Raw genomic sequence first — 23,199 nt, 5'->3', positions numbered from 1 at the left:
CCAAAAACAAAAATTATTTTATTTGAAATTTATAAATTTTCGTCATGCTTAAAACGTACTTAGGTAATCATAAAAAAGTTCCATGGATATGGAGACACCAAAAAAATTTTTTTTTACTTAATTTTATCGGTTTATTATTAAAATAAAATATAATTTTGATATCAGAATTCTAAATTCTACTCTGAAACCTTTCGGTGCGTGTTTCTGTTCTCTATAAACCTTTCCGGCGAAGCTGAGAAAGTCGTGCAATACTCTGTCAGCTTATTTTAAAGCTAATAAAAAAATATTGGAGTATTTTTTTTTATGGAAGAGTGGGGGGCATTAACAGTATTCGAACCCGGGAACTGCGCAAGAAATGCCGAGACGCTACCTACTCAGCCGGCAATTTAATATACAGTATTCACTGTAAAAAGAACAAACACTTTTTTACATGTAAAACTACCTTCTATTATTATTATTGGCTGTAATTATAGATTTTAGGTATAATGGCGGATTTTTAAGAAAACAATACATTATAAAAAAATAATTCAAAAACTGTTCTAAAGAATTACTATATTAGAGAATAAAAAATACAAGCGAATAAAAATATATATACATACCTACCTCTAAAATATTACAGAATAACATGTACTTCCACCACCTTAATTTGTTTTACTGCCGTGTGCAATTTGGGAATTTCAATAATATTAATCCCAAATGACTCGTAAAATGTTACATTTAGAAAACCTTTTAAAAATTTCATGCAACATTATTAAAATGCTGCATTCATTAAAATATAACATTTATAATTAATTTTTGAGTAATATTGATAATAAAGTTTTAAAATTAAACAAAATATCACAATTAAAACAACGTAGCAAAATAAATAAAACATTTATTTTGTTTTATTTATTTTATCAAAATAAATAAAAAAAAAAAAAAAAAACAAAACAAAAAACAACTGAAAATTATTGAAATTTCTAATTATATATACAGCGGATGCAAAAGTAGGTATACGGATGTGGAGCGTACAAGTAAAAAATAAATTGTAACACAGTACATTGATCAAGTAAAAACTGAAATTAAATACAATCTCTTGAGAATTCAAACGATTTGCTTTCAAAATTTCCTGTAGCCTAAATTTTACATCAGCACACATTGCTACCAAGTTTTTTTAATTTCATCGACCTATTCATCTCTTTGGAGATTCTTGATCACGTCGAGCAGAGTGCAGGAGCGCCGTGGTCCTGAAAATAGAACTCTTCCTTAACGTATTCTAGCCGTAAAAACATGTTAAGATTTGTCCACAGTTGCACTGAAAGGGATAGATCCAACGAAACATTTTACGGAATACCAATGCAAATTGGAATACTAGATTTACGTGAAAAAAGTGGGGAAGAGAAGAATGAAGTTAATAGATGAGGTGAAGATTGGAAAATAGAAGTGGACGTAGGAGAAGCCTAGGAGAGAAATGGATGGAGGCAGCGGTAACTGTAAGGGATCTGTCATCAGGTGGACATCAGATGATGAGGTAAATAATAAGTTGAAAGCCCACTGAGACCTTACCTCTGTGGATTTCTTCTTTTGGATTGTTATTAAAGAGAAAGTACACTGCAAAAAACTCTTTTTTGTTCAAGTTACGATTCAGATCGTACGAGAACATCGTGTCAGTAAATGGATGAAAACCCATCTGGTTGGTCTAATGGTAAACGCGTCTTCGCAAACAGCTGATTTCGAATTCGAGAGTTCAAACGTTCAAATCATAGTAAAGACAGTTACTTTTATGCGGATTTGAATGCTACATCGTGAATAACGGTGTTCTTTGGTGGTTGGGTTTCAATTAACCACACAGCTCAGTAACGGTCGACCTTTTTTTTTTTTTTCTCTCAGCTCCCCTGGGCCGGACCGACTTGTTGGTATTACGCCGCCCAGGGGAGTGTCTTTAAGCTCAAATAGGCCTCCCCACCTACCGGCTATATACCGGCAAGGCAGGTCGGCCTACCGGTTAGCTCTTTTTGAGAGTTCTTTATCAATATTGGCCCCTTGGAGACCCAAAAGGGCAATACTAATACACCACGCCAGACCCAGTTCGCCGCGACGCGGTACCGGGTCCCTTCAGTATTCAGTGTGCTCTTGCCTGACTGTTACCCGTGGAGTCCTTGGTGGCTCATCAGTGCCAACACACCGCAGCATGCTGGACCTCACCAGCAAGGCTGTCCACCCAGTCCTATTTTAGCCAACACCTTGTCTTCTCTCATCGGAGTATTTCTGTAGAACAACTTGCCTAACAAAACTAGCAAAATTATTCCAGTTTGACTCGCTTCTTAGCATGTAGTCTATTGTTGTGTCTGGAGTTATACCTGTGAGTGCCTTACTATGTCTAAGTGTGTCCCACCTATTGCACTCAAAAAAGGTGTGCTCAGCATCATCTATCTCGTTGCAGTAGTTGCAAATTGGCTCTTCTCTCTTGCTTATTTTGTGCAGGTAGTTATTAAAGGAACCATGTCCTGTAAAAAACTGCGATAGGTGATGATCAACCTCACCAAATCTTCTCGACAACCATGGCTTGATGTTGGGGATGAGGGTTCTCGTCCATAGACCCACAGCTTCCTGCGACCATCTTTCCTGCCAGATATTATAAACGGCATCCCTGACCTCTTGTTCTGGCTTGCCTTGTGCCCTCTCCACCCTCTTTTTTGCGATTAGGTCAATAGGAGGTGTACCCGATAACACGCACAGGGCGGTATAGGACACTGTCCTGTATGCGGACACAACACCTAGGAGCACACACCTGTGCGTCCTCGCCAGTCTCTCTTTGTTGCGCCTGATGGCGATAGAGCGCCACCAGAGCGATAGAGCGCCAGAGTAACGGTCGACCTGAGACTGTACAAGACTACACTTCACTTACACTTACACTTACACTTCACTTCTCATAAAAATCATCCTCTGAAAAAATACCTGACGATGATTCCCGGAGGCTAAAAAAGAAAAAATGGATGAAAATAAATTAATTTGTAGCAAAGTATCCTAAAAATGTAAATTATAGGTGTTAATGGTGAAGCAAACAAATTGAACCAGACGGAGAAAGTACCATTGTCTTTTTATAGTTTATTTGTGTTTGGTATTGATATTTTATCGACCAGTGAAATAATATCGGCACAACAGAAAAGCCTATATTGTTATAGGCCATAAGACAGATAAGCATGTGGTTGGCGACAACGGGGCTACGACTCGCTCCACAAAAAAAAAACACAACTTGTAGTTGTGGCAGGCCGACGTAAGATAAGAAAAACTCGACTTACGGTCAACGGGGTTAGACTAGAAACAACGCCCTTTGTGAAATATCTCGGAGTATGGTTCGATCAAAATGATGTATACAACCGTCACCTCAATGAAATATGCAGTAAAGCGTAGGGGATCGTCAACGCTCTGAGTAGACTGATGGGCACCAAGCGGGGACCCAGAGCAGCTAAAAGAAAGCTATTGATGATAGCAGCGACTTCTATAGTATTGTATGCAGTGTTGCCTGGTTTTCGGCACTAAGCTCTAAGAGGAATGTGAAGATGATGACATCACTGCAGAGATGAATGAATTTAATGATCGTAGCGGCGTACCGAACAGTATCGGCGGATGCGGAGTCCTGGCCGGAGTACTGCCGATCCAGTCACGGGCTAACTAAATGAAACGGATCTATGAGGACGTGGACAGGGAAGATGACACTAATCTCTTACTACAAGAATGGCAAGAGAAGTGGAACGCTGCTACGACTGGGGCGTGGACAAAGAAGTTTATTCCTGAGATAGGACCGTGGTTGGGGAGGAAACACGGCAATGTGGGGTACTATCTGTCACAATCCCTTTCCGGTCAGGGAGAATTTGGTGTATACATACACAGGTTTAAAAGAAGGAAGCTCCCAAATTGTTGTACATGTTGGGAGGATCTAAAATCCAGATTACCCCGGAAACTACAACAAAGTATATGTTAAGAGGTAAAGAGGAATGGCTGACAATAGAGAGATTCGTGGCTGATATTATATAAGCAAAGAAAGTGGAAGGAGTTACTTTAGGAAAAAAAAGAAACGATCGAGACCTGGCTGCTGGGGCAGGGCCCGGGAACGGTATATCCAGGCCCGGTGTCCCTGGCCTTAGCGGTTAGAGGCAGAGACAAGATGAAAATAAGGAAAATATCCGGAACCGTTGAGTCGACCTGCTATGTCGGACGTACTGTGGGTAGGTGGGGAAGGTCATTACAGTCGTAAGGACACTCCTCTGGGATGAGTAAAAATTGATTGTTGATCCAGCCCAGGGGAGCAGGAGAGAAAAAAACACAAAAAGATTTTATTTATAAAATAAATAAATATAAATTGTTACAAGAATAGTAATATAAATGGTTATATCTGGTTATTGGGTTATTTCTCCAACCTGGTTATTGTTAATATCACCAGGCGAAAAACTTGCAAACGTTTTTTTTTGTGGGGGGGGAGGAGAAACAAAAAGATCCCAATTTTTTTGAGTTCGTTACTTGTTATAAGTAACTCCATTTGAGGAAATTTGAAGAAAAAATATATATATATGCAAATATATATTTTACGCTTGTGTATAATTATATTACAATTTGAAATTAAATTACATTAGGACACATTGCATTTTAAAAATGAGTAATTCTGAAATAAAAAGAAATTATTGATAAAAGGAAAAGTGTTTTTTCTATTCATTATCGAGGAAAAAGTGTTTTTATTATCATTTGAAAGATATAACGACCGCTTGAGTTGAGTAACGACAGAGCAGTAAACTTAAATGCTCTTACATATAAGGAGGAGTGAAGGAAAAACTTTTAAATTCACTATAGCTAAAACGCACATCATGAGTTCGAATATTTTTTTTATAAAAAACTTTTTTCAAGAGCTATTATAAGGTGTCTGTTAGATGTTATATTGGTCAATAACCGATAACGTTTATATTCAATATAATTCACAAAAAGAAGAGGTAAATGGTATATATAAACTTTCTTTTTATGAAATTATCTATTTTAGATAACTTTCGTTTCATTTCATTTTATCTTTTTTATCCTGTTTTTTGCAATTCGGATCGTAATCATATAAAAAGTTTCTATTTTAATTTTACATGATTATACTAATGGATCATATATTTGTTCATATATGTGTTCTTAAATCTCTAGAAAGGCTGTTTTCATAAAACTGGTATAAACAATCTTTCCGAATATAAAAATCTTTTTATGCAGATTACATATTGTGTACGTTAACATTCCTTTCTTTTATTTCGATATGATACCTTTTTTCATATCCTTTTCAAAACCGGATAGTTTAATTTTTATCACTTAAGACTGTAAGGTATGGCTTCTATCTAAACGGGAAAATATATAGATAGGTCAATTTTTTTTTTTAAATTGTTCTTTCTTTTAAGAGAGTAAAACTAAATTTTAAGGAAAACAAAAATCTGTGAACACCTCATGACTTCCTTGTACGCCTACTAAATTACAAATACACATTTGTTTTAAAATGAAAAGTATATAACATTTTATTTCACTAATAACTTCTGATTTTTTCATTTTTAAAATATTTTTATCGCAATTATTGAATTATTATTTATTGTAAAACTTTTTTTACAATCAGAGGTTAATAATTACTAATGAATCAATATATTTAAATAAAAAAGAAAAAAGGAAATGAAATCGGATTCGAACCGATGTGTCTTCCCCTTATAAAATCCAAGTATTTCATTAATTAAAGTTTTATTTGGCTATAAGTCTCGAACCAATGAAAATAATTACCACTTATGATGAACTGTTGAAAAACTCTCAATAAAGGCTTATTGATGCAGTTTAAAAAAAGTTTCAAATTCATATTGTCTGGATTTTGGGCTTTTTTTTGACATTTCTGGTTCAGTCGATTGCAATCAAAAGGGGAGGTGCACAACTAGATGTTACAACATTTCTAAATTCAAAATTTCAACATACTACGACTAATCATTTTTGTGTTATGAGAGATAGATACGTACGTACAGACATCACGCCGAAAATCGTCAAAATGGATTCAGGGATGGTCAAAATTTCCGTTGAAATCTGAAAACCAAAATTTTTCAAGATTACAATATTTCCTTTACTTCGTACAAGGAAGTAATAAATAAAAACAAGTTTATTTAATAAAATTGTAAATAATTTGCAAAAAATCTTTTACTGCTATGATTCCATTTGCAAAAAAAATCTATTTTTGTCAGACGGATGTTTCTGCGTATGTATTTACGTTAAGTGAATTAGTCGTTATAAAATTTTGTAACACTGTGATGGTAATTTATGTTTGTTATTCTGATTATGTATTTCACGAGCGAAGCTGGGACTGAAAATTCGTTCCGCCGGTGGCGGTCCCTGATTGTGACTTGGTAATGCTGCGCGAGAATCCATGATTGGACCGGGTGGGAGTTTAGGGTTTGTCCCCGACTCCTGCACGGACCGGAATGAGGTTACGTTCTCCTTGTTAGGTGACCTAATTTGGTCGACTTATTTGGGTGTAGGTTTGAATTTCTATGTTACGTAAAACATAATTTTGATTGGCATGAGTGTAGCACTGATTTGACTTCCAACTTGTTCATTTTCTGAGGCATTCACAGTTACGAACGGTGTTTTCATATTCAGACTAGACGCGAGGTCCACGCTTGGTCTTGGTTAGTTAATTTGAGGGGGTTATGTTAGGTTGGATGTGAAGATGTCCGTTTGAGGCCTACGTGAAGGCGAAATTTGATATGTATTTTACTGATGCAGATGTCTGCCGAAGCATTTACATCGGTGGCATCCCGACCGAGGCCTGGCTGATGACTGTGAGATGTAATCAGTTAGAGAGTCTAAAGACGGCCTCTGGTAAAGCCCCTCAGGGCTCGGAACGGAGGAGGTGGTGTGGCAACCGGTAATGTCACAAGGTGAGTGGGTGTCTTCCCCCTACGGGGTTGGTATGAAGTTGAATATCTAAAAATCAATTAGTTGGTCCTGTACAGACCTAATTGTTGCTATGAAGAAATTACAATACATTGATAGTTTTTGTCAATTGAACAGACTTTAATTTTGATATCAAAATTTTAATTTTGATTTTGATTTTTTAATTTTGAAATTCTCACATACATGAATTTAATGAACACAGGAGGGTCCAGGGAACAAAGCATTCTGGCTAAACTGGAAGAGCAAGCGAAGCGAACCTTGACTGGCTTAACATCCCCTAAACACGACAGAAAAACGCAAATAACAAATAATTATGTAGCACGAGCGAAGCTGCGACAGGGTTGCTAGTATTTTATATTTTTTTTTACGTAATTTTAAGGAAAGACAAGAAAAACGATCGACAGGAAATTACTTTTAAGTGAAAAATTCATTATAAAAGGACTCAAGAATAAAATAAATTGTAATAGATAGAAAGGTAATGTTATGAATTCTATATTAAGATAGGAGAGAACATTATATATATATATATATAAGTTGAAGAATTTTGTTATTTATATAGTAAAATTACAAAGGATGGATTTACTTAGTTTATCCTTTGTATAGACAAAAAGAGATCAAAAGGAAACTAACACAAGTAAGGAATGCTTTCATGCAAGAAAGATTTTATATATTGTCTTAAAACTAGTTTAGAAAATAATACATAAAATCCTAATCATAAATTTGTAATATTAGTATGCTTTATTAAAAAAAAAAAAAAAAAAAAAAAAATAATAAAATATAAATATATATATACAAAACACATCCATTTTTTATAGCTTAATTATTATTTATCCGTAGTTTTATCTTTTATACGATTTTTAACATTGTGCAATAATTACTTATTTTAATATCTCAATAAACATTAACCGTTTGATTTTATATTTTAATAGATCAATAATTAATTTTATTTATTATTAATAAATCTATTTCATTTTATAATGGATGATTTTTTTCGTATTAATATAAATGGAAAATGTGGTATCCATTTCACAAAACTTGGATACACTTAAAAAAATGTGATAAAATTACGTGCTGTTTTAATTTTTTAAAGTTTAATTTAAACCTACCGGGTTGGTCTAGTGGTGAATGCATCATCACAAATCAGATGATTTCGAAATTGAGAGTTTCAACGTGCAGATCCTATAAAAGTAGTTACGGATTTGAATACTAGATCGCGGAATACCGGTGTTCTTTGGTGGTTTTTTTCTCTCTTTTTCTTCTTCTCCCCCGGACCGGATCCTGTAGTTAAGTATTACATAGCCCAAGGTAGTTTTCTTTACTCTAACGGGCCTCCACCTCTCAGATCTCACTTTGTGCTCGCCTCAAACCCCCGCAGTAGGATCCACTAGACCCAGCTATGTCGTCCTGTTCTTTGGTGGTTGGATTTCAATTAACCACACATCTCAGAAATGGTCGACCTGAGACTGTACAAGACTACCGTTCACTTACACTGTTGTATATCATTCTCTGAAATAATACCTTATGGTGATTCCCGGAGGCTAAACAGAAAAAAAAGTTTAATTTATAAAAAAATATTTCTAATTATAATTGTATTTTTGTTATAACAGGTAATATCTAAAATAATGTTACTCGCGTTGCTGCCCCTATTTTCTACGCGGTGAGAGTATAAAAAAAAATTAACAAAATAGAAATTAAAAATTGTAATCCCTCACATTAAACGAGCGAGCTTTTGTATCAGTGCTCTTAGTAGGAGAGTTGTTAAACATTTTAGGACAGGCATTTGAGGAACAGTGAAAATTTGTGTAACACTTCTTTTGTAGTGTCAGAATACAACACTGAAGACCTGGCTGAAGGCTAATGGGGCCTAGCCAACCATTTAATTTTTTCACTTCGCGAAATTTTATTTGCAAGTAAAAATGCTTGAGGTATTTTGAAGTACTAATACCTTCAAATTTAATATTTAATGAAATAAAAAAGCCAGATTATTTAGTCGGGTTTAAAATTTTACCCGGCCGTTTGAAAATTGTATTTCATAAATATCTAAAAATATATTTGAGGCATGCTAAAGTTTAGAAAGAATAATATTTATACCAACAAAAAATATTTTTAAAGGACGAGGCCATTTTGGTGGGATTTTCTATCTGCCAACTGAACGGCAATGTTACACGTGAGTGGGAGTAAGGCAATGTGTACGTTATGTTTTATATTAATTGTCGCCGAATGGCTTCGACGGCATGTAATTCATAACCTTGCGGTAGTCCTGAAAAGGGCCGTTTTTTAGCGTTAGCTCTGAGAAGATCTGTTGGGTCCGAAACATGGACTCCGGCGAAGTCGGGGAGTTGCGGCTCGTCCATTCAAGACCGACCGGGCTTTCCCTCAGCGGCAGTTGGGTCCCCACTATAGCGTGGCAGTGGTGGCTCCCAGAGCCCCGCAGTGTCGAATCGGCGTCGGTCGTCTTTCGCCGGCGCGGCCGAGGCGGTTCTCCCCGAGCGATCCCACATTGGGCCGGCTCTTGCTGCTGAGTCCGGCGAACTGGAGCTGGAGCAGGAACGGGAATGTAGCGTCCAGCGGTCTATTTCTGTTTGCAGGCATGTATACCATTCTCGGGGGGGGGGGGGAACCTTTTTAAAATTATTTTCAAAGGGTTGGAACCCACTCTCTCCGTTACACCTACCACAACTCAAAAATCTTAAATGTCAATTGTAACATTTAATTACATTAATTGACAAACCGAAAAAAATAATGAATTTTGGTGAAAACTAAAATCCGCCACCCCTTCGCTCGGTAGGTGCGAAAACCCATTTGACATGGTACTTTTTTAAATTTCAGCCCAACAAAAATAATTATAAAATTACGTGATATTATTTCTTAAACGATTTGAGATAATCTTAATATGAGGATTAAAACGGCGGATTTCTATAATCCAATTTTTTCGATTGTCTCTCATAGATATTTAAATTTTTTAACCTTTTCTACGTGATCGATACTTGTATAACATATTATTACTATTTTATTATCATATTAGAAGTAGAACTGGACGAAATATTATAAGGTAATAATTTACAATATTATGGTAATAATTTTATATATGTTATAAGAGTATGGGTAGACGTACATAAGGTTTTATGTAACATGCAATTTATAACTATTAAAGCTAATACCGATGTAAAATACACCCACATATCAGGTATATAAAGGTAATGTATGAGTGTATTAATAAAATAGATAATATTTTAAGATGAATGTATAAGCTTATTACCCGTTTAGATTACAAATGGATTCTATCGTAGTAAATGGAATGAGGTAAACCCATGCAAAATCATTTTAAATAACATATTCTGTTCATTTTTTTATATTCTTTAAAATCAATTAAGTTTTAATCTCCGTTATAAATCATCAATGATCTACCTTTTCTTTTTAAAATAATGTTTATTATAAAATAAATCAATTTTCTTTCTTTTTTTTATTCCTTGTTTAATATAGTGTATAATAATACAACAATAAACGTAACTAATAAAAAAATTTATACAAAACCTTTAAATGAAGAAATCCACCCAGTAAAATCCCTTCAATAATAACAATTAAGAACATTTTATTGTATGTACTGGATAAAAGCCAGTTCTCCCAATTACTAGTAAGAAAAGGAAAACAAAAAACTTCTTTTTTTTTTATATAATTCGTCGTCAAATGGTTTCAACGGCACGTGGCATTTAATAACCTTGTAATAGCCCTGAGAAGGGCTGTTGTTATCGTCGAATGTCTTCGACGGCTCATAATTTATAACCTTATGGTAGCCCTGAAATGTCCATATGAGTCCTGGAGCGAAGGCAAAAAAGCCGAGTTAAAAAATCACCGATGTAAATGTCTACCGAGGCATTTACTTCGGTGGCATCCCAACCGAGGCCAGGCTTATTACTGTGAGATGTAATCAGTTGATGGTCTATAAGGCGACTCCCGTTAAAGGTCATCAGGGTAAGGAAAAGGTGGGTGTGGCTACCGGTAACGTCACACGGTGGGCGTCTTCCCCTACGCTGGTTGGGAGGGTAGCCCTGAAAAGGTCCGTTTTTTGCGTTAGCTCTAAGAAGAGCTGTTGGGTCTGGAAGTTGGTCTCCGACGAATTCAGGGATTTTGGGCTCGTCCACTGAAATCAGATCGGGCTTCCCCTCAGCGGCAGTTGGGTTCCTACTACAGCGTGGTAGTGGTGGCTCCCAGAGCCCTGCAGTGTCGGTCGTCTTTCGCCGGCGCGGTTCTTCTTGAGCGATCCCACGCTGGGCCGGCTCCTGCTACTGAGTCTCGGCGAGCTGGAGCGGGAAGGTATCGTCCGCGTACAGCGACTCACTCGGTGGGCCGGCTAGGCCTGCTGCTCCGGCGGGAATGTTCGCATCCGCCAGGAGGTCCCACGTTGAGGCGGCCAGGAAACTTCTTCTGTCTTCTTCCATCTTCTTCTTCTTAGTCTTCTCCAGGTGGTGGTCGATGATCAATTAAAAATTCACTCTCGTGCACGCTCTTTTATTGGACCTGAGAGCGGTGGGGCCGCAGCGCCGCTATGGTGAGAGAACTGCGCGGTCATCTGCGCGGCGGAAGTGACGCGTTCCAGCGCGTACGTATACTGTGCTCCCGCTCACATCTGAGCTGCTACCGATGTCGTCCGCCGATATTAAATTAGGCATATGTGTGGTAACAAATTAAATTTTTAAAACGTCTAGAAAAAAATATATTAAACTTTTTCTGGATATTTCCAACCATAACAGAAGCTTTTCTATTTGGTGTTTAAACATTCTTTATTATTGTATCTGCAATAATTTGTTTGGTTTAAGTGCAACAAAAATAATATAAAATTTCACATTTAATGATAATACACTACACACATAGATTTTGGAGCGTAGATGTTAATGCGTATATATTTCGCATAACTCAAAAACTTAGATTAGCCGTAGGATGTTGAAATTTTGGGTGTATGACTGTTGTAACATTTAGTTGTACATCTCCCCTTTTTATTGCTATCTATTTGACAAAAGGTGTCTAAAAAAAGCCCAAAATCCCCAAAAATATGGATTTTGGACTTTTTCTTAACTGCAGTAATAAGTCCTGATTGAGTGCTTTCAACGATATTTCATACGTGGTACCTATTTTCGTTGGTTGTACAGTTATAGCCAAATAAAATTTTAATTATTGAAATATTTGGATCTTACAAGGGAAAGGAACATTAGTTGAAATCCGATTTCATCTCCTTTTTTTAACTTTTTTCTTTTAATTTTAAATCATTGATTTATTAATTATTAACCTATGACTGTAAAAACATTTTTACGATAAACAATAATTCAATAACAATAAAAATAATTAACAAATATCATAAGTTATTAATTAAATCAAATTTTATGCACTTTTCATTTAAAAAAAAAAATTGTATATGTAATTTAATAGGCGTACAAAGAAGACATCTGGTGTCCACGTCAATTTTTTTAACCTTTTTTTTTTAATTTAAATATATTGATTTATTAATATTTATTAACCTGTGATTGTAAAAATGTTTTACAATAAATAATAATTCATAAATAAGACATGGAGGAATTAGACATAACCCATGAAAACCTAAAATCCTATCAAAACCCAAGAAAACAATAAGCCGGGTGTACTCTGAACAAGAAACGGCAAGAACATCTGAAACCCTTAGAAATTACTGGCAAAAAAGAATAAAATGAAAAACAACAAATCAGCAAGAAAAGAAAGAACTTGTAAAAAAAAAAATGAACTAAAGTGATCTATTATGGTCTTAAAAGTAAAAAAAAAAAAAAAAAAAAAAATGCCAAGAAATCATAAGTTATTAGTGAAATAAAATGTTATGTACGTTTAAAAATGTGTATATATAATTTAATAGGTGTTAGATCGTGGATACCGGTGTTCTTTGGTGGTTGCGTTCAATTAACCACACATCTCAGGAATGGTCAAACTGAGAATGTACAAGACTACACTTCATTTACACTCATACATATCATCCTCATTCATCCTCTAAAGAATTATCTAAACGGTAGTTACCGGAGGCTAAACAGGAAAAAGAAAGAAGGTGTACAAGGAAGTCATGTGGAGTCCACATCAGATTTTTTTTTAATTTAGCAGACTGAGGATCATGTGAAGTAACATCTGCAATCATTTTATTTTCTTCTGGACATTTCTTTCCTGATCTTCCAACAGTTTTTCATTCTTTTGTTTTGTTTTTGTCTTCTCTTGTCTGACCTGACGTTGTTGGGTTTCGTTTTTCTCGTTCTGTTTGAAACTCTAGAAATCCTTAACAATTTATTCACAAAACTATTTATTTTATTTTGTTTTACTCTTTAGATATTTTCAATAATTTTAGGTCTTTTATAACCGACTTCAAAAAAGGTGGTAATCAATTCGGCTTTTTTTTTTAATGTTTGTTACGCAATATCTCGGTCGTTAGTAAACCGATTTTGATAATTTTTTTTTTAATCGATAGAATATACTTTAGAAATTGTACTTTTATAAATTTAACTAGATCTGATGTTGATAAGCTTAGAAAAAATACCAAAAGATCGAACGACTCTACACCCTTATCCGCTGATCGCCCGCACAGTACAAAAGGAGGAGGTTTTATAAAATAATTTATAAAAAATAAAAATAAAAACCGACTTTATCGAAACCATTAATTTGGATTATCTCTTACAGATATATACAGTCTACAAATGTTAGATAACAAATTCCTCTCAATTATTTGATAAAGTTATTACTTTCTTTAACTATATAATCATTAACACTTTTAGTTTCTTGGCATTATAGCTCTAGAACTATATTTCTGAGGCAATTTTCTCAACTTTTACAAACATAATCCCATTTTATATTAAGCTAATTAATGTAAATCATTTTAAAAAAAATTAAAAACCAAATTGGTGAACCGGAATTTAATCGTCAACACACTACTTCAGTATTTTCATAAAGAGCTTCTCAAACGCCTTAGAGAGCACAGAAAGCAGCTGATTTTTTTTTTACAAAAAATAAAGCTAAACAAATATCAAATAAGATCTTTTCTTTTTTTAATAAAACTTTTTAAATTATAAGTACTTAGGTCAGATTATAAATTATTCCTCATATATATATATTTATGATCCATGCAAAATATACGCCTACAAGTCGTTACATTTGTCGCATCTTTACCCGGTTTTTCTATCGCAATTATCTGTGAAATAGTGTTAAAAATCAAAATAATCAAGTGGAAAAATCGCATGCCGAGATAGTGCCTGGAAAACCCGACCGGTGATCAAATCATACCCCGGGGCCTTTGCTGGATGTATTTCATTGTTAATGACTGCAGAGATCTCGTGTACTGTAAAGCGCGTAATTGGTAAGGACACTTGTAAAGAAGACGTTATTTACATCAATTTTCTTAACTGATGTAAATTAAATTTTCCACTAAATTATGTAGAAATTTTTATTTGTTTATTCATAAAATTAACAAAGTTATTTTGTTTCAAACCTAAAAAAGTGTACTTTCTGACAAAACTTTTAGAAGTCTGGGATCGCTTTTATTCAATTTCTTAGATAAAAAACTATAAAGATCATCAAATTTACCCCTCAATTTGTACCCTAAGAGCTTTAGTAAGGTTTAATTTCATAGAGAGAGCAGAAAGCAGAGCTAAATTTTTCGCGAGCTTAAACTCGCTAGTATAAAAAAAGAAAATAGTTCATTTAAATATAAGTCAGAGAACGGTTCCTCTGACTTATGTATATATGCACATTTTTCTTTCTTTTGGCTATAGAATCATCTCCTGAGAGATTGCCGTGGAATTGGAATTAATCTATATATTTTGCACTGTTCATAGAAATATATATATATAATGTATAATCTGATCTTAGTACTTATTATTTAAAAAGTTTTATTAAAAAAATAAAAAAATCTTATTTGCTTTTATTTATTTTGCTTTTATTTTTTTGTAAAAAAAATAGTATTAAAATTTTAGAAAACCGTAATTTTACTTAAAATTCAAAATATTAACTGTTACATACAAATTAACCTGAATTAAAACATATGAATGTGGAACATAAAAACAGATTCTGGCTGCTGAGTCCACCCACGGCATTACATAACATCCGGGAGAATGTGCTCGAGAAACCTCTTTTCCCGGACAAAAGAAGAGACCAAGTTATCTTAACTCGACTAAGGATTGGACACACCAGGCTTACCCACGCTCACCTGCTTGGCTCTCCTCAGAAGATCTGTGAGGCTTGCAAGGTCCATGTACCACCTGCCCAATCTTAGGAACCATCCGACAAAACTTAGACCTTTGTTCAGATATGAAATTTCTATTAAATCAGAACGAAGGTATAAATCGTATGTTGCGGTTCCTCTTCTGCAGTGGAATGAAGAATACGACTTAGTAGTTTTTGTTTGATTTATGTATTTTATTTTGTATTTATTGTTGTTACTTGTCTATGTTTATTCTTTATTGTTCCTGTTTATTTACTGTTTACTTTTTTCTTTATGATTTTTGTTGTTTTATACAGAGTTATCATAAAAGAATGGTGCGTTTTCAGTAATTCATAGGAAGATTGTAGGGAAATTTCTAGGTGTTATATTGGTATCCCTGAAAGCCTCCAACCCAAAAGTTTGTTTATCAGCAGTTGTAGCCACAACGTCAGTTCTTGTATGGTTGTTGCGGTGAGTTTAGTGAGTTACTATGTTCTCGGATAAAGACAAAAGAAAGTGTGTTTTATTGATACCTGAATTAAAAAAAGTAATTTTAGTTCAACGTGCGTTTCGACGTGAATTCGGAAGAGATCCACCGCACAAAAATAACATAACGCGTCGGTTCAAACGATTCGAAGAAACCGGATCGGTTAAGAAACAGAAATCAATCGGCAGACCAAGTGTACCAGACGAAACGGTTGAACTAATTAGACAATCGGCAATTAGAAGTCCATCCCCGTCGAAGCGTCGAATTAGGTATTCCAAAATCAACAGTTCACAAAGTTTTACGTAAAAAACTGAAATTACACGCTTATAAAATCCAGATACTGCAGGAATTGATACCCGATGATAGTGTAAAACGTTACAATTCCGCTGTTGAAATGTCGGACAGAATAAGTGAAAACGAATCATTTCTAGATGATATAATTTTTACAGACGAAGCTACATTTCATGTGAATGGATGTGTTAACAGACACAATTCACGAATGGGGGGCTCTGAACACCCACATGCAATTATCGAGAAACAACGCGATTCGCCTAAAGTTAATGTTTGGTGTGGTGTGATGAAAAATCGTGTAATAGGGCCTTTCTTCTTTGCTGAAAAAACAATTAATGTAGTTGTGTATCTTGACATGTTAACCGATTATTGCTTTCCTCAGCCGGATGAACTCGAAAACATTCATCGACTTCATTTCCAACAAGATGGTGCTCCCCCGCACTTCAATGCATCGGTCACGGACGCTTTGAACGAAAAATTTGGAGATCGATGGATAGGCCGGCAAGGACCCGTATTTTGGCTTCCAAGGAGTCCAGACCTGACACCTTGCAATTTTTTCTTTTGGGGGTACATCAAAAGTGTTGTTTATACACAAAAATTTATAATAGAGTTAATGAAGCAATGACAACCATTAACGAAGAAATGTTAACTAATGTTTGGAGAGAAGTTGAGTATCGTTTGGACATTTGTCGAACGACTATGGGCGCACATATTGAAATTGATTAATTATGTGAAAAAATGTTTGAGACGACAAATTTGAAAAATAAAAAACATAAACTGTAAGTAATTCTATTTTAATTTAAACCATGTTCAAACCCGCACCATTCTTTTATGATAACTCTGTACAATACTACATGACAGTGTTACTGTAATCGCTAATAACGATAATTGTTGATGCGACTGTAAATAAAAGCATTAAAAAAAAAACAACAAAAAAACAATATATGAATGTACATTTTAACAAAACATTAAAATATTAAACACTAAAAGTGAAAAGTTTAAATCAAATTTTAATAAACTATATTATTAATTAAATAAAAATAATAATTTAATTCTAATCACTTTTTTAATTATTTAATTAAAACAATTTATAATTTAAAAAAATATAAATTATTTTATTAACTCGTATAATCATACACCATAGTCTATTTCTCGTGTACGCTTGCGCGTCATTACATAGCTAGAGGGATGGGCGGATATTAGTTCATTGTGTGACCGCTAGAGTCGTTGTAGTATCGAAATGAGGGCGCGAACGTTGTTAACAGATCAGTCGCCTTCAACATACCGTGCTGGTACGCGGATAGAATCAACGTATTTCGGTTTAAAATTTATACACAAAAAACTTCGATTCGAATGTTTTATAAACGTTATTTTAATTAAATGGTTAATTAAGAATAATATATATATTTTTATATATATATTTATTTAAAAAATAAATAAATATTTGATCGAGAAATTATAAATTAATTTATTAAAAAATTCGCACGCGAACTTTATAGTTATAATTATTTTAAATTCAAGATCAATTTATTATAATTATATCCATTATAATTATCACGTCATAATTATACGAAATTAATTGTAAGTAAACATGTTAATTAATTTATTTTATTATAATTATATTATAACCTAATTAAATATGATATATTTATTATTTAAATTATGAATAAATAATGGGAAAAACTGATAATATTGTTTATAATTAATAAATTATGATTTAACGAATTTTATAAAATAAAAAAAATTTTTAAACATAATTTTAATGAACTAATATAAAAATATATTCACATCAATAAATAATCTATTTTACAACTACTATATTTATTATTTTTTTCTAGGAAACTATTTAAAATATATTATAACGTATATAATAATTATTACTATTATAATTAATATCATATATTTATTAATGTACGTTATAAAAATTAGATAAATAAAACCATATAAATATTGCATTTTTCAATAGATATAATATTTTTCATATTTATAAAAAAAGAATTAATGTTGAATAAATAATGTGTTAAAATAAAAGGATATGAAATATGTACGCTGAAGTAATTTAAAAAAATCGAATTAACTAAAATATATGTCAGAAGTATTAGTTTTTTAAAAAAATTTTTTTTTATTATAATTTTTTCGTTTCTTACATCGTTTAGAAAATATATTTTAATTAAATTCCTTGTAAATATAAATAAATATTCTATAATTAAATAAAAAATGTATTTTTTATTATTTTTTTTTAATTTAAATACAATATTATTAAAATAGATACGCAAATTTCGAATAAAAACCGTTCAAATGCATTTAAAATATATATATATATATATATATATGTGTGTGAAATAAGAAAATCTTTTCTATTGTGGTACAATTATTTTCATAGATACTAAAGATATAGTAAAAATAATTATTGATACATTTTTTATTTATATTCATTATCAACCATCTATTATTTATTTATTTATTTTTTATATAAAATTAATGGTTTTTTTGAAAATGTATTCTAGTTTTCAAAAATATAGTATAATTTTATTAAACTTTATTTCAATAATAAAAAATTGTATACCTAACCCGGAACTCGGATATAAATTACTTTTATTAAAATAAAATATCTTCTAATAACGATAAACAATAAATTTGTACACCAAAGAAAAGACATAGAAAATAAAAATAAGGATTATTTATATTATTTGGAATTTGGACAGAATTGTTTTTGTCATGTATCCTTAAGTATTATTATCCTTCATCAAAGGTACCAATTTTGAAGATACCTTTTATAATTCTTCCAGGAATTATTTTAGAGACTTCTTTGTAACTTCTTTCGATTACATTAGTAAAATCTATTTTAAATTAAAAATTAAATGATTACACAATATTTTTAAGCCATTATTTTTGCTTAGTATTAAATTATTATAAAGTAATGATATAAATCCTTAAATTATTCTAACATACAAATAAAGTTTTCGTGAAAATAAAACAAATATTCAGGAAAGGTATGAAATAAAGATTTTTTTTTTGTCTTCAGTCATTTGACTGGTTTGATGCAGCTCTCCAAGATTCCCTATCTAATGCTAGTCGTTTCATTTCAGTATACCCTCTAAATCCTACATCCCTAACAATTTTTTTTACATATTCCAAACGTGGCCTGCCTACACAATTTTTTCCTTCTACCTGTCCTTCCAATATTAAAGCGACTATTCCAGGATGCCTTAGTATGTGGCCTATAATTCTGTCTCTTCTTTTAACTATATTTTTCCAAATGCTTCCTTCTTCATCTATTTGCCGCAATACCTTTTCATTTGTCACTTTATCCACCCATCTGATTTTTAACATTCTCCTATAGCACCGCATTTCAAAAGCTTCTAATCTTTTCTTCTCAGATACTCCGATTGTCCAAGTTTCATTTCCATACAAAGCGACACTCCAGACATATACTTTCAAAATTTTTTCCTGAATTTTAATTAATTTTTGATGTAAACAAATTATATTTCTTACTGAAGGCTCGTTTAGCTTGTGCTATTCGGCATTTTATATCGCTCCTGCTTCGTCCATTTTTAGTAATTCTACTTCCCAAATAACAAAATTCTTTTACCTCCATAATCTTTTCTCCTCCTATTTTCACATTCAGTGGTCCATCTTTGTTATTTCTACTACATTTCATTACTTTCGTTTTGTTCTTGTTTATTTTCATGCGATAGTTCTCGCATAGGACTTCATCTATGCCGTTCGTTGTTTCTCCTAAATCCTTTTTACTCTCGGCTAGAATTACTATATCATCAGCAAATCGTAGCATCTTTATGTTTTCACCTTGTACTGTTACTCCGAATCTAAATTGTTCTTTAACATCATTAACTGCTAATTCCATGTAAAAATTAAAAAGTAACGGAGATAGGGAACATCCTTGTCGGACTCCCTTTCTTATTACGGCTTCTTTCTTATGTTTTTCAATTGTTACTGTTGCTGTCTGGTTCCTGTACATGTTAGCAATCGTTCTTCAATCTCTGTATTTGAACCCTAATTTTTTTAAAATACTGAACATTTTATTCCAGTCTACGTTATCTACATCTACGGTCTATAAACGCCAAGTATGTTGGTTTTTTTTCTTTAATCTTCCTTCTACTATTAATCTGAGGCCTAAAATTGCTTCCCTTGTCCCTATACTTTTCCTGAAACCAAATTGGTCTTCTCCTAACACTTCTTCCACTCTCCTCTCAACTCTTCTGTATAGAATTCTAGTTAAGATTTTTGATGCATAACTACATAAACTAATTGTTCTGTATTCTTCACATTTATCTGCCCCTGCTTTCTTTGGTATCATGACTATAACAATTTTTTTGATGTCTGACGGAAATTCCCCTTTTTCATAAATATTACACACCAGTTTGTATAATCTATCAATCTCTTCCTCACCTGCACTGCGCAGTAATTCTACAGGTATTCCGTTTATTCCAGTAGCCTTTCTGCCATTCAAATCTTTTAATGCTCTCTTAAATTCAGATCTCAGTATTGTTTCTCCCATTTCATCCTCCTCAACTTCCTCTTCTTCCTCTATAACACCATTTTCTAATTCGAAATAAAGATAAAAAAAAAAAAGATAAAATCTGTAATAAACATTTAAAAACCTTAGCATATTATATTTAGTAACATTTATTTATTTTATTTCTCAATAAAAAGTCTGTTTATTTTTATTAATTTTATTTCTCAATAAAAAGTCTGTTTATTTTTATTAATACCAATAATTTCTATTTTACAATTCCTTAAAAACGGCTTTATTTCATATGGACACCGTTTTCATAAAAGTATAAAACTATTATTGTAAATTTAAAAAAAATTAAAACCTCACTAAAATGAGAACTTTTTTTATTTTATTTTACCTTTTATTTAGTAGATCCTCTAACATCGGCTTAGAATTATTATAGTATTGTAAATTATTGGCAATAAATATTAATTAATGTTCAAAATTACAGTTATTTATTTTATTTTTTTTAATTTTTAATTTTTTTTTCATTTTTTGTATTTATTTCCAATTTTTTATAGTTGAGTATATACACATATACCAAATGCAATAATTTTTGTTAATATTTTTTTATTATGATTAAAAATTCAAAATAAAACTTTAAAGAAAGAATAAAAAAAAAATATGAGTAAAATTTTTTAATATAATTAAAAAAATTGAAAACTATTTTCACGTTTATTAAAATAACAACAGAATAGGTGTATATTAATATTACATTATTATTCTGTATAAAATATGTACATATAAATATATATATTTTTTTTTAATAAATAAAATGAATAATTTACAATGATCACAAATAAATAACGAATTCAACGAAAATAAAATCTATTTTGTTACGAAAAAGCAAACCACGTGGTTCCATCTTTTAAAATAACTGGCTAAAAAATATTTTATAGAAAGAAACTCATACTTACATCAATGTACATATTTTTTTCTTTACATAATATCTTTTTTAAGTAGATTTAATAAGAAAGCTACCTATTGTAATGGTTAACATGATTCTATTTCCGGAAAATTTCGACATATTTTCGCGTTTCATATTCCCATACCCCAAAATCACCGTCAGGACAAAAGTTTATATATACGTTTATATATTTCACTTTCTTGTGGACACGATAACTGCCGTAATTTTGCGCCAATCACTTTAAAATTGTTCCTTAAAAATAACTCGTCCCAAAATCTCGGTCGAGTTCGTTAACGGCCAAAATCGGATCATAGGGTTGGAAATGGGGGTTTTTGAAAATGGTTTTTTTCGAAAAAACGAAACATCGCTATAACTTTCTTGTTAAGTAAAATATAAAATTCGTTTAAAGTTGCTACTATTTTGAATAAGGGCCTAAAACGTATAGAAGTAAAGTTGTTTGATATCACCAGCCATTGGCCCAGGGGTTTGAAATAATGGAGTTTTGAAGACAAAAAAAAAATCATAACTTCTTTAATAAGCACAGCATCGAATCGGTTTAAAGTATTCGTTAGTACTCTAAACATTACCTAAAACTTTTGTCTGAAACAATTTTTGATATGACCAACTCTTACGGTAAGGGATGACCAAAATGTTGCTGGAATTGTACGGTTGGGCTGGTCGTATGCGAAACATGTGAAGCACTTTTTCACATGCAACCATTGTCATAGTGAGTAAATTTGAAGTTTTTCTTAACTTTAAGATTGAAGTATTTTTTATCCTCTACTTACCACCGGTGAAATCTACCTCCGTCTTTCGGCGTTCCGAAAGGGATTTTTTTGTAATGTAAAATGATTGTTTGGCCATGAAACAAAGAGCATGCAATACTATTTGTGTGCATACAATATTAATATTAAAGAAAAACATTGAAGACTACAAATTTCCTAAATTTTTAATATTAATTTGTAAAATAAAGTATTATTTTTTTAAAATAAAATATTTAATACGAATTAACTTAAGTATTTAAAACAAATTAGGTAAAGGATTTGGGTATATTGTACAATTTTTAAACAATAAATTATTCCAAAGTTTTTCTTTATATCAGTGTTTTTAAAATATGAGTATTTTAATAAATAAAGCATGACCTCGTAGACTAATTAATGTTTTGTAGGATGCAGAAACATTATCACAGTTTTTTTTCTTCTTAATATATATATCTTACTTAAATATATTTTAGTTAACAAATAACCTAAAACCGGAAGCATTAAATCTCGAGCGCATGAAAATATGATTTGTACTGCGTGAAAAATCTGATTAGTATTCCATCCCAGAACCTTCCAAGAACAGACTTAATTATGCCGCCGAACAAAAAAACAGAATAATATTATTTTCTTTATAATATTAATATTTGTCACTTATTTAAAAATTCCAATGAATTAAAAAGCAAAATTGCATGGATTTTTTCCAGATATTTCGAGAAATTAATTTAAAAAAATATATATCCAAATATATGAAAAATTTTTTTAATATAAATGTAGCCTACCGGGCTGGTCTAGTAGTAAAACTCGTGATCACGAAACACTTGCTTAACAGTTGATGAAGGTTCTCAACTTCAAATCATAGTAAAATTTGGTTGATTTTATACTAGTTTGAATACTAGACAGTGGATACCGGTGTATTTTGGTGGTTGGGGTTCAATTAACTACACATTTCAGGAATGGTCGGCCTTTAAATTAACATGTTATACATATAATCTTCATCTCATTGGGCCGTGGTAGGGATGAGTTGCTTATTGTTTACTATTATACATTTGAGATCATCTTGGGGGCGAAGCTTTCTCCTCATTCCACCTACATCACGATAATAATACGTGG

General features: G+C 32.3%; 1 protein-coding gene across 1 annotated transcript in view; it reads left to right on the top strand.

Annotated features, from left to right (window-relative positions):
• The first annotated feature begins 1,450 nt into the window (after positions 1–1,450).
• LOC142331949 (uncharacterized) overlaps positions 1,451–23,199 on the top strand; it is a 67,321-nt gene continuing 45,572 nt past the window's right edge. Inside the window, exon 1 of the mRNA XM_075378001.1 lies at positions 1,451–1,510. Within this exon, the coding sequence (XP_075234116.1) occupies positions 1,451–1,510 (60 nt within the window). The remainder of the gene's footprint in view (positions 1,511–23,199) is intronic.

This window comes from Lycorma delicatula, chromosome 11 (assembly GCF_047948215.1).
Source record: "Lycorma delicatula isolate Av1 chromosome 11, ASM4794821v1, whole genome shotgun sequence".
Lineage (NCBI taxonomy): Eukaryota > Metazoa > Arthropoda > Insecta > Hemiptera > Fulgoridae > Lycorma > Lycorma delicatula.
The sequence above is the reverse complement of the archived record's forward strand: the minus strand, read 5'-3'. Positions and strand labels throughout refer to the sequence as shown.